Source organism: Centroberyx gerrardi, chromosome 20, assembly GCF_048128805.1.
Source record: "Centroberyx gerrardi isolate f3 chromosome 20, fCenGer3.hap1.cur.20231027, whole genome shotgun sequence".
NCBI classification, from domain to species: Eukaryota; Metazoa; Chordata; class Actinopteri; order Beryciformes; family Berycidae; genus Centroberyx; species Centroberyx gerrardi.
This window is the reverse complement of record NC_136016.1, coordinates 1,909,084-1,926,623: the sequence shown is the minus strand read 5'-3', so window position 1 is coordinate 1,926,623 and position 17,540 is coordinate 1,909,084. Positions and strand designations below refer to the sequence as shown.

The 17,540-nt window shown below is 41.3% G+C and overlaps 1 protein-coding gene across 1 annotated transcript in view; it reads left to right on the top strand.

Moving 5' to 3' along the window:
- The window catches only part of adgra1a (adhesion G protein-coupled receptor A1a), a 39,407-nt gene extending 27,175 nt beyond the window's left edge, over positions 1–12,232 (top strand). The window contains exons 7-9 of the mRNA XM_071911235.2: positions 10,453–10,548; positions 10,714–11,802; positions 11,869–12,232. Coding sequence (XP_071767336.2) covers positions 10,453–10,548; positions 10,714–11,802; positions 11,869–12,232 — 1,549 coding nt within the window. The remainder of the gene's footprint in view (positions 1–10,452; positions 10,549–10,713; positions 11,803–11,868) is intronic.
- The last annotated feature ends 5,308 nt before the right edge of the window (positions 12,233–17,540 follow it).

The following is a 17,540-nucleotide window of genomic DNA, read 5'->3' as shown; positions in this document are numbered from 1 at the left end:
GACAACAGTGGCAGAGTGGCAGTCTGCACGGCAAGCTAGACACGACGCCTGAAGTTGGCTACTCATTCTCAGCTAGTTATTCGTGGGCTGTCAGGGAGCGATACGATTTTTTCAAACAGAAGGTTTCCTCTGTATTTAGAGTGTTCTTTGCCTTATATATTAGAATTCTTGGAAAAATACAAATGTTCTCTACCAGACAGGACCTCGACTTTTTAATAATTTTGTTTAGGTGTTGACCCAAACTGTCATAGTTTGACAACTGTGTTGGGTATAGTTGTGATTGCACTTTCTGCCAATTTGCTATGGCCCTATCTTTTGATTACCAAAATGTCTCAAGAATCTGATACTGGAGCATTACATACAATATAAGAGAGTATCAAAATCCAGAATTATGAGGAATTTTACTGCAGCATTATTGCATTATGACCCCCTACACATGGTATGTGAGACTATGGTCAACCTATAATTAACCAAGTGTGATTGCACTTTCTGCCTATTTGCTATGGCCCTACCTCTTGATTATCAAAATGTCTCAAGAATCTGACACTGGGGTATTACAGACAATATAACAGAGTAGCAAAGTCAAGAATTATGAGGAATTTTACTGTAGCATTATTGTATTATGACCCCCTGAACAGGGTATGGGGGCTATATGTCAACCGAAGATAAGCAAAGTGATTACACTTTCTTCCCATTTGCTATGGCCCTACCTCATGATTATCAAAATGTCTCAAGATGCTACAGTAAAATTTCTCATAATTCAGGATTTGGGGATTTTGATACTTTGTTTTAACTCTTGTTTTTCTAATCAAGAGGTAGGACCATAGCAAATAGGCAGAAAGCTGACACAAACTGAATTAAGTGCTCGGAATTGGATAAACCTTTTACATCTCAAAACTAGTTAATTTACAGGGACTGGAAGAAAAAGAATTACAAGATGAGATAAAAGTGATAGCCTATTCAACTTAAAGCAATATTCCACTTAGTTTTAACATGGGGGTTATTTGGCACTTGACTGCCATGAAAACCAGAATAAAAACTACTCACCAAGATGCAGCTGGGACGAGTTTGTAGCGTTTGGATTTTTGCTTCCCATTCATTTGATTGAGGCCACGAAAATAGCCTGAAAACTTAACATTTAACATGTTTGTGAACAGAAGACAAGTAGGACTATGATTAAGAAACTTAAATGAAAACAGTGCAGGATTTACTATATTTGTTATTGATAGTGAGTTTTTGGTTGAACGTTGTCCGAAATTTGGACACACTGGTGTTATACACTACGTTACTTCTGTCAGTAAGAAATTTCAGAGACATTAAAATTTCTATCTTCTTTTCTGGACTCGCCTGCTCCCAAAATCACCCCCCTGGGTGACCTTAATTTCATGCCCTGCTCACACTAAACGATTAGGCAAGTTTCAACTTTCAACTTTCAAATCCTTTATTGTCAAATGTGCAGAAAGGCAGGGTTATCTGTACAATGAAATGCTTAGGGTGAGGCTCAGGTCAAACAACGTAAACAATCAAAAGTACAGTACTAGAGAATAAAAAGACAAATACAAAATAGGAAGTAAAAATATATATGTAAAGACTATATACAGGGCAGGTCGGATAAAGTGTTCACTAAGACTGTTCGTTATTTATGAGAAGGGGGGGTGGCTGGGGAGTGACTTCGTTTTTTTTTTTATCTTGACCCTCCCTGGAGCTACAAATATTTTTCCTTGAGCCTCCCTGAGTGACTGGGGGAAAATGCATGACCCTCCCTCCACCATAAATAACCATATTTTATTATATTCACACCAAAGGTAGGTAGTATTGGAGAAAATAAAAAGCAAAGGCTGACCTTTTCCAACCATAGATGTTGATTGTCAAATTATGAATTGATAAAATAAAATTAGAACTGATGACTTTTTAAATATTATTTTTTAGAATATAATAGGCCCTGACGGTTCCCCTCGCGGTGCGCGTGCGTTCACTGCCAACGTAGCCAACGTGCACTCTGGGTATGACAGCCGCTGAGAATCTGAAACGCAATGAAAGATAAACGTGGAATTTGGGGCCTCATGTATAAAAGACTGCGTAGATTTCATACTGAAAGATGGCGTACTCACAAAACTTGAAAAGTACGTATGCACAGAAATTTTCAGATGTATAAAACCGTGCGCGCGCCAGGTCCTGCGCACCTTTCCTTTATACATCCCAATCAACGTGAAATTGAGCGCACATGCACGAGCCTCTCACCCCGCCTTGTCTCCTCCCAGAATGAACTATGCAAATTACTATAAATACGCCCCTTCTGTCACCTTCTTGTCAAAAACGATGGTGAATGTGCCTGTGTTCAGTGCCCCCCTCTCCAAATATGTCCAATGTGCTTTTACGCATGCAGTGTTTTTGTAAATAAAGGTAAAATTGCACAATTGAACTGATTCAAAGATTAAAAACAAAACCATATAATGTGACATGTCCAATGTTCGCAGTGCTGCCGCTCCAAATATGGCAATTTGTGGCATTTTTTTCTACACTGCTTTTTTTTTTAGTTTTACGCACGGGTGGCCTTTCCTTTCTTACCGTTCAGTCCCGCAGTCACCGCACAACTTCGGTGGTTTGTGTGAGCAAGTACTACACACAAATCGTTTGGACATCACACAGTTGTTCCAGGACTTATTCCAAGTGCATCTGCCCACCCGACACTGCGTTTTCTTCCCAGGAGAGATGGATCTGTGCGCCTCGCCTCCTGTGCGCCATAGATCTCTGTGCGCCTCGGCAACTGTACAGTCCCTGACGTGCGTTAACATCTCCATGTCACATAAACAGAGAAAACTGTCCAGTTTACTGGCGATCTTGGTTTTGGCACTGTGAGTAAGGTCTGATGTCATCTGTGGGAAATTAGTTTGACTAGGTTTTCATTGCGCTCAATAAGTCAGAACTACTTTGAAGCGAGCCGGAGGAGAGAGAGACGTGCATTCACACAAACCAACGCGGCGATATAGCGGAGAGTGCCTGTATTTATTTCCTAAGTGGCTTTTTTCATTCATTTAAAACCCTCATATTTAGGAAAAGTCATGGAGGGAGGAAAAAATACAATTTTCCTCAAGTGTTGGAGGAACTAAAAATTGAAAATAACAATGCCAGATGGGTTTTGGTCTTTCTAATGTTAAACATTATCCACATAAATCAAACTATTATGGTGTATCAGCGGAAATAATTATGGTTTTTCATAGACTACTTCATAGACATAGCACAGTGATTTGAGTGAAAACGTTATTTTGAAACATTTGGAGATTCACTACTTTGTAGTTTGGCGTCGCCAACTGACAAAGCCAGACAAATGTGCGTATGCATGGTCTAAAGTTTGCGGGACGGCCCGCACATTCTCACGTCAAGTTCATTTTTATACATCCCGACGTGTGCGTGAAAACCAGCGTACACAACCTTTTTGTACGTGCGCAACGTTTATACATGAAGCCGGTGTCTTTCCTATAGGGGCTGTGAAGAATATGAGCCCGGACACGACGCAAACCCATGTGGGTATTGTGGCTGTCCACCGGGAGCACATCTCCGTACTGCTGATGAGTCGGGCGTGAGGTCCAGTGAGGTTAAGGTAGGGGTGGAAGATACCAAGTTTAGTGAGTCCCGTCACCATACAGCGGTAAAACACGTATTTTGAAAAGAAAAAACGTATTTAAAATAAATACAAAATACAACCATTTAAAGTTGTATGTCCCTCCCTTAAAGCCAAAATAAAAAACATAAGTCCCTCCCCAGTGCTTAAAAAATTATTTGACGTGCCTCCCCCGTTTTGCACCACCCCCTCCCCTCTCATAAATAACAAACAGTCCCTAAATGTGCAAAAGTAGTAGCGAATGTATCGAAACTCGGCTATTGCAGAAAGTAAAGCAGTAACATTATAAAGATAGTAGCATATAGGCCTATGACAATTATAAATATATATAAATATATGTATATAGTATAATATATTATATTATAAATTATAATTAATGTCAAGAATACTAATAATAACATCAACAGCATTAATAATAATTCATATTACAAATTATAACTATTACTATAATTATTATCATAGATTATATTTATAATGTAATATATTATAAACATAATTATGGTTATGACAATTATAAAGTGCAAATAAATGAGTAATGCAAATGGCAGTGATACCGTTATGGGAAAGACTGACAGTTCAAATGGCAAAACAAGTGCAAATAGGCAGTGTATGACTTGGGGTGGCTATGTGGCAGGCCAGGTTAGGCTGCTAAACAGAACTGTTAAAGGAATAGTTCACCCAAAAATGAAAATTCAGTCATTATCTACTCACCCCCATGCCAGCTGAAACTCGGGTGACGTTTGTTAGTCCATACAGCAGGCCCTGAGCTCTACAGCGGAACGGTGCAAGTATACCCAGCTGCAGCCCGCGGAACGGGGCGGGGCTACAGATCAAAACTGTAATCCCGCCCATTGATGATTTCATTGGTTTAGAGGTCGAAACAGGGCGGGACTACAGATCGCCTGTAATCTAAACTGAGAATCCACTATGGTTGGAAACGAGGGAAGTAGTGGTTTGTTTACTTAGCGGTAGTTATTCAATTTAGTTTCCTACCGTACATATATTCGCAAACACCCTGTTGCATGTAAGAAAAGTCAGTAACACCAGCAATTAAAATAAAATGTTTTTATGGTGAAATATATTTATTACCTTTTCGATTTTTTTCAAATGACAAAGACAGTACAATTCACACTGTGTGTGTGTGTGTGTAGAGAGAGAGAGAGAGAGAGAGAGAGAGAGAGAACATTACTTTTCACTCACTACAGTACTCACTACTCAAATCATCACAATGCACAACCGATAAGCATAGTTAACATCAAGGCTATCGTTACTGGCTCACTAGTTGCTAATGTTAGCTACAGATCGCTAGCTGCTAACCGTTAGCTACAGATCGCTAGCTGCTAACGTTAGCTACAGATCAAACCTGTAATCCCGCCCATTGATGATTTCATTGGTTTAGCGGTCGACTTCATTGTTTTAGCGGACCATTTCATTGGTTTAGTGGTCGACCTGTAGCCCCGCCCCGATCTGTAGCCCCGCCCCGATCTGTAGCCCCGCCCCGATCTGTAGCCCCGCCCCGTTCTGCAGGCTGGGTGCTTCTCGAACGGTGTAGAAGCCTTCTCCAAAACAATTGAAGTTGCTGGGGACCTGACTTGACTTTACTTCACAGTAAAAAAAAAAAAGGAAAATAACCATAAAAAGTCTCTGGAAGCCAAACGATCCCAAAGTGACTTGAAAAGACCGACATTTACACCATTATTTAGCTGAAATCACCACTCCAGCTTGAAAAGTTCACATTTGCGCGCACCCGAGATACAAGAACTAGATGTGTAACCAGAGACGGTTTAGAAACGAGACGGCGCAACTGCGAGTCATTTCCTGTATCTGTGTCACGTGGGTTTCGCCACTGCCCCGCCCCTTTAGGAGACTAGCGGCAGGTCCCGAGTCTATTCACTCCAATGAGAGAAGTGAACGTGAGCACAGATTATGACCGATTCTTTCGCCCCATAGTCACCGAAGTAAATATTGGACCCATTTTTCACAAGCCACATATCTTCCGAACATTCTGACACTAAAATGGCATTTTTCAGACAGACAAAGCAGGAGAAAATTAACTTTGTTCGAGACCTGTCTCTGTCTCAGCAACACACTCTCGCGAGATCTGGCAACATCATCATATATCCCGTCGGTCTGGTTTCACTGCAGTGCTGCCGACGTCGCTTTCCAACTGGATAAACAGAAATTTAAAGGGACTTATACGTGAAACCATGAATTAAAAGTTAAAACTGAAATAAAACTTGTGTTTCTTTGCTTAAAAATACTATTATTGTTATTATAATTTAACTGTTTTTGGAGTTCTCTTCCTCGAATTGCCAGAAACAAGACTTCCGGTTTGGCCGTTTAGCCTTCAAAATAAAAGCGTGAGATTTGAAAATAGGCAGAAATACTGTTTTAAACCAATTACTTTGTATTTAATCATCAAATTCAGTAAGTCAGCACCCATATTAATGTTTGATGTCCACTTAAGTCTCTGTTCTGTATTCAGCGTTTATAGTTAAAAATGACACATTTTATGGCATTTTTTATTATTATTTTGACATCAAACATTAATATGGGTGCTCACTTGTTGGATTTGACGATTAAATACAAATTAATTGGTTTAAAACAATATTTCTACCTGTTTTCAAATCTCACGCTTTTATTTTGCTGTATGGACTAACAAATTTCACCCGAGTTTCAGCTGGCATGGGGGTGAGTAGATAATGACTGAATTTTCATTTTTGGGTGAACTATTTCTTTAAGAAGCCTAGGACAGGGTATTGCACGCTGAACAATATAACTTAGATTATCTTGTTGACTCCTCATATGTAACTGACGTCAACATCTCTAATCTCGAGAATTTGCTCAATCCAATGTGAATCCAATCAAAACAACAATGGAGGCGGACAGCAAGATTCGCTCACTTCGCTCACTGTAACCTGGGCTCTTCTTGGCTGTTGGCAGTCTCCACTCATCTCACTGTAAAATGGGTTCTCATTGGTTATTAGCAATCTGTGATCTGTATTCAGGACTCTGCAGATGTCAGCTAGCAAATATCAAACATGGTGGCTCAGACTGAATCTGTAAACCCCTCACACTACCAAATAATTTTATATATTATAATCAGTCCTGACCAAGCCTCCAATAGGGATTTCCCCTTCGATTGTAGGGATGGACGAATTTGGTGTATTTCAGTGGTTCTCAACCATGTGCCATTGAGGCCCAAGAGTCTGCAGGTTTTCATTCCAGCCAAACACTACAACAGCTGAATTCACTGTTTCGCACCCCTGCAACCACAGACGGGGAGCTGATCAGTGAAATACTGATTGTCCGCTGCCTTATAATAACTAGATGGCTCTTAGGTATAGGTCCCCTATGAGCACTTAAGCTCAGTGGTAAACTTGTTTATGACTGTGGACTTGAATTCAATGTAGTGACAAACATAGCCAACAGGTACAGGTCCTTTATCAGAATCAATATTGCTTTAGTCCAATAGTACAATGAATTTGCAGGAATTTGTCTTAAGTTAAAGCTAAAATTCAGTGAGCAACAATTAGCAACTTTTTACCCTGAAACAGGAAGTGTTGGTCAAGTTTCCGCGTTCAATTGATCAAGTTCCCGCACTCATTTTGATGAGTCTATCTTGAAACGGCATCTAGCCTGAGGCTGAGGTAACCAGCATCCTTAAAGAACAGCACATGCGTTGAAGAAACAGACGATAAAAGCAGTGTTGGGCAAGCTACTTGGAAAATGTAGTGAGCAAAGCTACCAGTTACTCTACATTAAATGAAGCTCCACTACATTGAAGCTATCCCCCAGAGAAATGTAGCTAGCTAAGCTACGAGCAACATGGCAAAAGTAGTTTGCTACATTGAAGCTACTTTTTTTTTTTTTTTTTTTACATTGAACCCCCTTCATGCCAAATCAATGTTAACTCAGTGATCAAGAAAAACTGTCAAACAAATAACAAAAAATTGTAAAGTTCAATTGTTTATTATAAAACAAGCTGTGCCTTTGTGAGCAACTGGTCTTATAACAATACCAATTTGGCAACAAAAACAAACAAACAAAAAAACATGTGCTCCACATAATAACATAAAGCAAAGTGTTGAGAGTGTGTGTATGTTCATCTACATTTGTTTGTGTGTGTGTGTGTGTGTGTGTATGTACACCTGTGTTTGCATGTGTATGCTCAATTTAGTGGAGACTTGGACACATTTGCAGGATAAAGCTGTGGAGACTTACTTTAACAAACTCTTTTAACTCAACTCAAACTACAGTAGCAAAGGAATAAAGACCTGACGCGTGTTAACTGTGTTCCCCTGCACCAGAGACGTCGTAGGCATCAGCCCAAGGATTGGTCTGTGATGTCACCGTCATACGGAAGTGGTTCCGTTGGCTACACATATACAATTCCTCCGTGTGTGGCGCTGGCGTCACGTACCTATCCTGAACAGTTTTATTCCAGACCACAGCAGAAAGCTCCTCTGCGCTTGAGCTTTAGAAATGCCTGGGAAAATGTAGCTTTTGTGGATGTTACCGCACTACTTGATCAATAAAACAGCTTTGCTACTGAAAACGCTATTTGATTCAAAAACAGCGACACTACCACCACGCTACTGAGAAATGTAGTTAAACTAGTAGCGCCGCTATTTGTAGCGGCGCTACTGCCCAACACTGTAAAAAAGCAACGCTGATGTTCCCTATGTATTTGAATGTTTAGCTTCACTGTTCTCTCTTTTCTTACTGCTTTCCTCCATTGTTGCTGTTACTATGACTTCCCTGCTCTGTGGCTGCTAGCCTCACCTTCACCGTCACAACCAGTTTATGGCTGCCCATGCCCATAAGACATGCCCACAGCAAATGGTATATGCCCCAAAATGATCCCAACATCATGAAAAGGCAGCTTCAGGCAGGGGATTTAGGTATGAACGCACAGGGTCACAGACACAGACTGATAATGTAGAATATATCCTATTTATTTATTGGTATTTTAATGTTAGAAAGTTGCATATTGTAACTTTAAGCTGTATGTATGGCTATGGAGTTTTATGTCAGGTAAATAGCATATAGCTTATTACCATGAGGATTTGGGACACACAAATGAATAAGATAAGATAAAGATAAGATATCACTTTATTAATCCCCGTGGGGAAATTCGGGGAATAGTGTGAGAATATAAGGACACTAGTGGCACCTTCATCATGGGTGAGTTTTTATTCAACACCAAATAAAGTTTTAAAAATTAACAAAATCTCTTTCAAAGATGAGTCCAACAGCCTTAATACAAAGACCCTTTTCAGGCAGCTTCATCTAGGGAAGAGATGCCAACCTCAAATGATCAGAAAGTGTAGTAAGAGGTCTGCAATGTGTAGTTTGTCACCAAAATGCGTAGTTTTCACTGTGGCCTACAGACCTGACTCTTGTTTAACAAGCAAACTTGTTTACAGGCATAGGCTATAAGATATGTGCACTGTAAATAAGGAGATAACTATATCTTGTTTTGTTTATGCTGATGCTAAAATAAAGGAATTTAAGCAAAAATAAGTATATAAAAGTAAGCATTATGCTCATTTGATGGTATTTTCCGTTGCACTGCTGTAGCTTAACTACACCGGTTGCGTTTCATTCCGTTTGTTTCGGAAGGGTCGGATTAGATACGTAGCCATTTACTTCAACGCAGCTGCTGTCCTGGCTGCAGCACATTGACGATTTGAAACGTAGCCAGATCGGAGCTGCAACTTTGGCGATGTGCATGGCTTTTATTATTGTCGGACAACGCAGCGGTCTGTTGCGTATTCGAGCCATATAAATGTATATAAATGCCAAGATTTTGCTTATTATAGTCATTTATCACCATGTTAACAAAATAGAGGATACATAAACCAACGCCACTTAAATAAATGTTAGAGATGAGGTTATCTATGGAGCCGCTGAGAAGCCTTCTATTTGGTGACAGTACACCTACAGTACCCTATGTGGTTCGTTAATGTTCCTCACAGTACAACTTGGATTGTTTATGGAAAAATAAGCAAAGCTAGATAAGTGTGTTCACATAGATAAAACGACAACACAACCGGCAGACCGCAGGCAGAATGAGAATGGAGCTGGTGTAGCAGCTTAATAGGCCTAAAATGCTGCAACTGGGCCGCAATAAGTGTAGATACACAAATGCTACGCATGCTGTGTAGTTAGATTGGTCAAGCTACAGAATTACAGAAACAATAGCCACATTATAGGCACATGTCACTTTCACATTGGTGGATTTTTTTTTTTTAAGGAGTAGTCGTCCTAGTGTGTGTCGTAGTAGTGTAGTTGATCATGAAAATCGTACAAACTATGCAAATGCGTAGTGGTTGGGATCTCTGATCTAGGGTGCTGTGTGAGATGGCTTTGGCACACAGCTTCTATCCAATGCCTCATCTGTCAGGATCTACTGAAACCGAGACAAATATAGGGAAACGTTGACTAGGTGTAGGTGCACGTTCTTATCCCAAAGAGCCACCCCTGCCTTTCTCTGTCTCTTGATCAATGCTCAATCCCTCTGCAGCTTGCCACACAGAATGATTATCTTTTTGATTTACTTTCCTCAGAGTAAAAATCTGTAGATTTATAGTTCAAAGAAAAATTCTGGCCACTATTAAACTTTCAGTTTGACTAATTTTGAAGACACAGGGATTTAGAGAGACAACTCTGACACCTTCCCACTTGCCCAAGGAATCATCTTGGTGAGAGCAGATCCCTTTATCCAGCTGTTTTTTTTTGTACCCTGCATAACCCCGTAACCAAGGTTTGTACTTAATTTTTTTTAACTTATTGTTGCTGCCAACACCTATTTCTTCTTTTTGCAGATTCTATTTTGTAAGTGATGGAATCCCTCTCATAATTGTTGGAGTCACAGCAGCATTTAGTATGGATACCTATGGGAGCAGGGACGAAGCTCTGTAGTAAGTACTTATTTCTGAACAATCACAGATAAGTCTTCTTTATTTGCCACTACATTGGTCCACCAATATATCGGTATATGGTTGTTGCAACACCATGCAAAATGTTATTTTTTTTAAAGATATGATAAAATGTATATATGGTCTCTCTCTATCTCTCTTTTTCAGTTGCTGGATGGCATGGGAGCCAAGTCTAGGAGGTTTCTATGCCCCCATGGCACTTCTGGTGCTAGTCATGTCCATCTACTTCTTGTGCACCTACATCCAGCTCAAACGCCACCCAGACAGGAAGTATGAACTGCGAATCATGAGTGAGGAACAGCAGCAATTAGCATCCAATGAGTCAAACCATCATTGCCACAGTGAAACTGGGGGGGATTCTGCTGGGGACTGCCCATCGTTTGCCACGGGCATATCAGTGCTGGCCAATGAGCACTCATTTAAAGCTCAGCTCCGGGCCGTAGCCTTCACCCTTTTTCTGTTCCTGGCCACCTGGGCTTTAGGGGCATTGGCCATATCCCAGGGACATTTCCTAGATATGATATTCAGCTGCTTGTATGGGGCATTTTCTGTCACTCTGGGACTCTTCCTGCTCATCCAGCACTGTGCCAAACGTGACGATGTGTGGCACCGCTGGTGGGCATGTTGCCCATCCAAGTCCAAGACCGAGGAGGTCAATGGGGATGGACAGATACAGAGGCAGGGGCTCCATCTGCCACAGGCACACTGCCACCTGGACTCACCTTGCTCAGGCAAGCAGCCACTGCTCTCTCCTCATCTTGTGCATGCCCCCACGACTCACTACAAAATGCCACCGCCACCACCTCCCCTGAGCCCCACACCCAATCACACAGCTCCATGCTGTGTGGCTGTGATGAACCCTGTTCCTCTTGCCCCCCCCTTTTCTCTGGCAGAGGCAGTGCCCTCTCCACGTCCACAGTCGCTTCCTGATGAGCTCCCTCGTCCCACTCTGCCCCTGCAGAGCTGTCTCAAGGACAGGACAAAGTCACGGTCCTTCAACCGGCCACGGCCCTGCCTCCAGGACTACCACTCTCACATGACTTCTGCTAGTATGGATGGCAGTGTGCACAGCTCCCACCTGGACAGCCCTCACAGTGTGCACCACCTCGACAGCTCACCACTGGTGTGCAGTAACCCCCACCCAGACCTCCAGCTGGTCTGCCCCAGCCCTCACTTGGATAAGCAGCTGGCCTCTTGCCACAGCCTGCACCGCCAGAACTCCTGCCATAGCGTACAAGAGCCAATTAATTCCTGCCACAACCTGGCACACAACATACATGCCGACACCATCTCCTGTCACAGCCTGTGCCTGCCTTCACACGGGGGACACACCTGCCACTGGCACATGTACGGCACTCCCAAAGCTGATCCTTCTGCCACTATAAGCTGTTGTGAGAAATCAGATCCATTCACCAGGCAATGTCAGCAAGATTCTGACACATATAGCTGTAGCTCAAAGACAGGTGACAAAGACAAGGACAATATTCTCTGCTTAGAGGTGGAGCAGACAGTTTTCCCCAGAAATACTCTGCCCCGGCAACATGCTACTCTGAGCCGAAGAGGCACCATCAGCCGAAACAGGAGTCTGCAGGAGGACTACCTGTTTGGTTCCGATGCCACAGGAAACATACGGACTGGACCTTGGAAGAATGAAACCACCGTATAGCTTTCTTATGGTTGTGCCTGCCAAACCCTCCAGCAGCCCTATAATCAAACTACTTTGTAGACATTTGGGCCTTTGCCTTCAGCTTCCCCTTCAAACTATGAGTAGAGTTTTGTGTGTGAGGTGTGAGGTCGACTGTCCTACCAATATTTCAAACCCTTTATTCCAAAGCTATCTTACTTTTTAGTATGATATGACATCAGCTTTTTACAAAGAATATTCAATATCGCTCCACCTCACAGACAATTGTTTACAGTTTGTATTTATCTCATGATTTCCTGCTCCATTTAAATACGATGATTGACCCGTTTGAAAGATGTCCATATTTGTTAATATTAGTACATTTCTAGTAACATAAGAGTGTTTTAGTTGTTTTGTATGCATACAAGAGTGCATGTGTTGGTGCATACATTCATACAAATGTGGTAAGGTGTGTTTGTGCTGTATGTATTTATTATATGGATCCACCCTGGAAGATTTTTTAATTTATGAGAGCCAGGATTGTCTATTGAGACCTTTGATGTATGCTATCAAAGAGAGACCCCTCTCTGACAAATATTGCACTAGTATCTATATTAACCCTCACTTTGTGAGACAGTATTAATAATCCCAAGAAAAAAGTGCAGTGTGCTACAAAGCACTAATTTTGCATGGTGCCAAAATTGTATGTCATTCACTGTGATGAGAAACTACCCACAACCACAACCCATTCAAACTTCAACATGTGTCATGGATCAAATGCTTTGCAGCATCATACAAACTCAGGTTTTAGAGGATCATCAGCATCCCCTTCAAGTCTTTCATGAGACCTCCATATATTATCCCCAAGTTCATGGTAATTTATATAAATAGCTGGAACAAGTGAAAGTGTATAAACATTTTGTATCTTATTTGGTTTAACTTTATCCTTATAGTATTTTGAGGCCATACTAATATATGTGGGTTTTATGAGACCTTCATTCAGGAACTACTGTTGATTTAAAGCTACATTCACTAAAACTGGACTGCAGACTATATAGAAATATGTGGCCCTAATCCTCTTACGTAAAAGAGGGATCAATTATCACAACATTTTTGTATGTATTATAGTTTAACCACAATATTCACTGGTATGCCAACTTAAACCATAGTAGGCATAACTCTGACTTGACACTAACCTCCAGACTGAAGTTGATGACTGTAGATGTGAGGAGACCAAAATGGGTCAATTAAAATCTCTGTGTTACTGCTACAACCTATTAAATGCTTCAAGGTTTCTTAAGAGTCTTCAAAGGCTGGGGAAAAGAATCAACTGATATTGTTGATATGACATTGGAAGATGTTGAAATATCAATATAGTTTAATATATATATAGTTTACATCATTTCTCTTTTCCCACTACCAGTGTGGATGTTCTCAACAGTGTAAAGCCACAAATGGAAACCTTGTAAAACAAAGGTTGTACCAGTACGTTGGAATGAGCACTGTGTGTTATCTACTTTAGAAATAAAGATTTAATACATTGTATGTGTCATTGTTCTTTCTGCAGATAAAGTGAAGAATATGGAGCTTTAGTGTGCCAACCTTATTTTTATAGACTAGGGCCCGGATCTACTAAAGGTTTGCGCCAGTGCAAATCGCATTGCGGGTGCTAAAACCTTGTTTTCTGATCTACTAAGCATCACAAGAAATCATGGGTTGATCTGTGTGCGCCGTTTTTTACGGTTTGGTCTAATTGCATATGCATTTTGTGGGTGTTCCAAGGCTGAGGTGCAAAATAAAGGGAGGGATTTATGGAAATTGGCAGTGGACATGATTTATCAAGAGGCGGTGGCCGTTATCATCTGTCGATTGCGCACGGAATTTAAGACCTAGGAAAAGCATGTCTTATCATTTTGCGCGTAGGATGGCGCCACAGAGACTGTCTCTGGAACCGGCTCCAAGATCAAAGTGACACAGTCATCTACACAGCATAACATGCAGTCATTAGATCGCAGGGTTTAAACGAGTATGCTGACTTAAAAATGTACAATTTAAGCCTCATTGGCAGCATAGCAGAATGCGCACTCAATATGCAGACTATTACCTAAATATACAAAAAGGAAAAGTCGCAGGCTCTTCTCTGGATCTGCTGACACTTATTATGAGCCAATGTCTCCGCGACATTGGCTTGATGAAAACAATGCAGCTAAAACATGTGTGCGTAATAACTGTCACGACAGTGAAGAGGTGTGTGCGCGGCTTCTCCAGCTATATGTAACCATACCTTCACCAGGTCTCCATCCCTCCCACCTGGCACCTGCGTCTCAGTCAGGCTCTCCTGCACTTGTTCCTCCAAGGGAATTAAGGCTCCTCTTTGGCTTTATTTGGCTTTATTTGTGGTAAACATTTTGGTTCACCTCCTCATATTATACCAGCAGTTTTTATCTTGACTAAATCGCGCTTGTGGTGCCCAACTGCATTCACTTTATGTCGTTCCAGAGTTACTTTTTACGCGTGGGAAAAGCATCTCTTCTCTGCAGCTCTTTGGGGTTTTCTCTGCCACCAACACTTCCAGCTCCACTGGAGAGCGCTTCTTTTGCCCATCATTACATTGCCACTAATGGGCTATTGTGCGCATTGCGTGGCCCTTATATTAGCGCAGTCGCAATTCTAATTAATTATCTGCACCTCCGTTCATTTGCGTGCCCTACTTTAGTAAATACCTTGCGCTGGCGGTACCAATTGCACCTGCAATTGCTTTTGCGCTGCGCCGGGAATTGTGACATGTTAGTAGATCCGGGCCTAGGTAAAGGATTAATTAAATGAATAAATACATCAAAAACAATTTATGAAGTGATGAATTAAATTCACATTAAATGATAATTAATAAAACTGTTAATAAAACAATAAAATGTTCATTAAATGTGTCATTAATAATTCCATTTCATTATTCTGTCTTTAAGCGATGAATAAATTACTGAATTTATAAACTGATTTGTAAAATGATTTTTAAAAGGAATTAAAATTTTATTTTTTGTTATTCCATTTCCATCTCTCAGTTCATTTGTCTACTGCTTTACCATTTGCACTTGAGGTTGATCCATCAGTTTTTTCAGTATTCAGCCTCCTCCTTGCTGATAAAGGTGATACAGGTTTGATCTCGATTCTCTTAGCGAGGCTTTTCACTGTTGACCATGATATATTGCCTAATTGTCTGGAAAATTTGATGGGGCTCCCAGACACAGCTCTGAATTGGTTTAAATCTTATTTTCTGAATAGAGCTGTCTCTGTTGTGCTTGGTACTAGGTACACTTTTAGGTACACCTTTACAGCTTATCTGGTGATCCACAAGGGTAAATCATAGGCCCTCTATTATTCTCCATTTACATGCTTCTGCTAGGGGACATCATCCACAAATGTATTATTAATTTACATTGTGATGCAGATGACACTCAGATATACATACCCATAAAACCACATTTAATTAAGTTGTTCATATAAAGTGCTGGATGTCACAAAATTAGTTAATCCAATTAAGTCTGAGATTGTTCTATTTGGCCCTCTGAATGCCATCAACTAGAGTCAAGTCGATATTGGTAATTAAGACCTCTGTCTTAATGATCAGGTTAAGAAAGTTGTTCAGTCTTGCTTTTTTCAGTTAAAAAATATTTCTAAGATAAGGTCTTTTTCCCATGGCACAGCCGAGGGCGTCATAAGCCAAATTCAGGTCAGGTAACGCTTAGTGAGATGATGCGCTTCATCAGATGGCCTCTAGAGGGCGTCTTTGACTGTGAGCTGCAGTGTTTCCCATAGAGAGGCACAAAATCAGAAGTTGGTCAATGTAGAGAAATTGATCTAAATCGATCTCTAATGTGCCTGATGTGCGCATCACGTCATGTCTGTAATTTGGAGATGTACAGACAGCAGACCAGCAGCATTGAACTCAATCCACAGAGTCTCCCGGTGTGAAAACAAAAGTGAAACTTAACATCCCACAGTTAGTAACAGGGATTTGTAGACAGTAACTCGTCTTCGCTGCCCTACAAACTTTAACGGTAAGTGACGTCATCTTGTGGTATTTAAGTAACGTTAGTGGAATTAGGTAATTTAACCGTGTAGCAGTGCTTCAGTGCATAGAATTGAACACACGCACCGTGGGTCTGTACAGGATCTGTGCTTGTTTATCCTGTGCTGACCTTTAAAAAGTTGTCCATGCCTTCATCGCTTCATGTTTAGACTACTGTGATTCCCTAAATTCCTGCTTGAGTCCGAGTTCCCTCTCCCAGGTGCAACTAGTACAAAATGAAGCAGCAAGGCTCTCAACAACAAATCAAGAAGACGGGATCATATTAACCCTAAGCCTAACCCTCATTTAGCAGCTCTACATTGGTTGCTTGTTAGTTTTAGAATTGATTTTAACGCTGCAATAAGCAATTTTCTGACCACTACAGGGTGACAGAAACACATTTGTAAATTAAAGCTGCAAGCAGCAATGATCGGACCCTCGCACTTCGCGCACGTCGGGGTGTGCCGCAGCCGCCGCATCGTTACTGGACACTGACCGATCGACGCGGCTCAGAATTTTCAGTATAGAACGTGTCATTTCCTGTGTTGGCAGTAGGTGGCGCTATGACCATAACTGAATATTGGCATGTCGATGTCTTCAGCCCAGGACTCTCATCAAATATGTGAAGTTTGGTGCAGATTTGACCATGTACAGTGGAGTTACAGACCACTTCCTGTGTTGCCAGTAGGTGGCGCTATGACTGTGATTGAAAATTGGCATGTAGAAATGTTGAGGCCGGGACACTTATCAAACATGTGAAGTTTGGGGCAGATGTGACCATGTACAGTGGAGTTACAAACCACTTCCTGTTTTGCCAGTAGGTGACGCTATGACTATAACTGAATATTGCCATGTCGATGTCTTGAGGCCATGACACTTATCAAACATGTGAAGTTTGGGCCAGATTTGACCATGTACGGCCGAGTTACATAGCACTTCCTGTTTCGTGGCGAAACATGGAAATTCGACGCCTCGCCACGCCCACGCCGTTCGAGGAAAACTCAAGCTTTTACCAACTTTTCATCGTCAAGGTCTGTTATATACGCTGAGCAAGTCTGAAGTGGATCCGACTAACCGTCTAGGAGGAGTTCGTTAAAGTATGACCCCTGTAAATGGGCAAAAACGCACAAAAATGCCACAATCAATTCAAAATGGCTGACTTCCTGTTGGGTTTAGGTCATGGCACGTATTGATGTTTTTTGTAGGTCTGGACATGATACATGTGCCTACCAAATTTGGTACATGTAGGTGAAACGTAGAGCGATGAGTATTTTTTTGAAATTT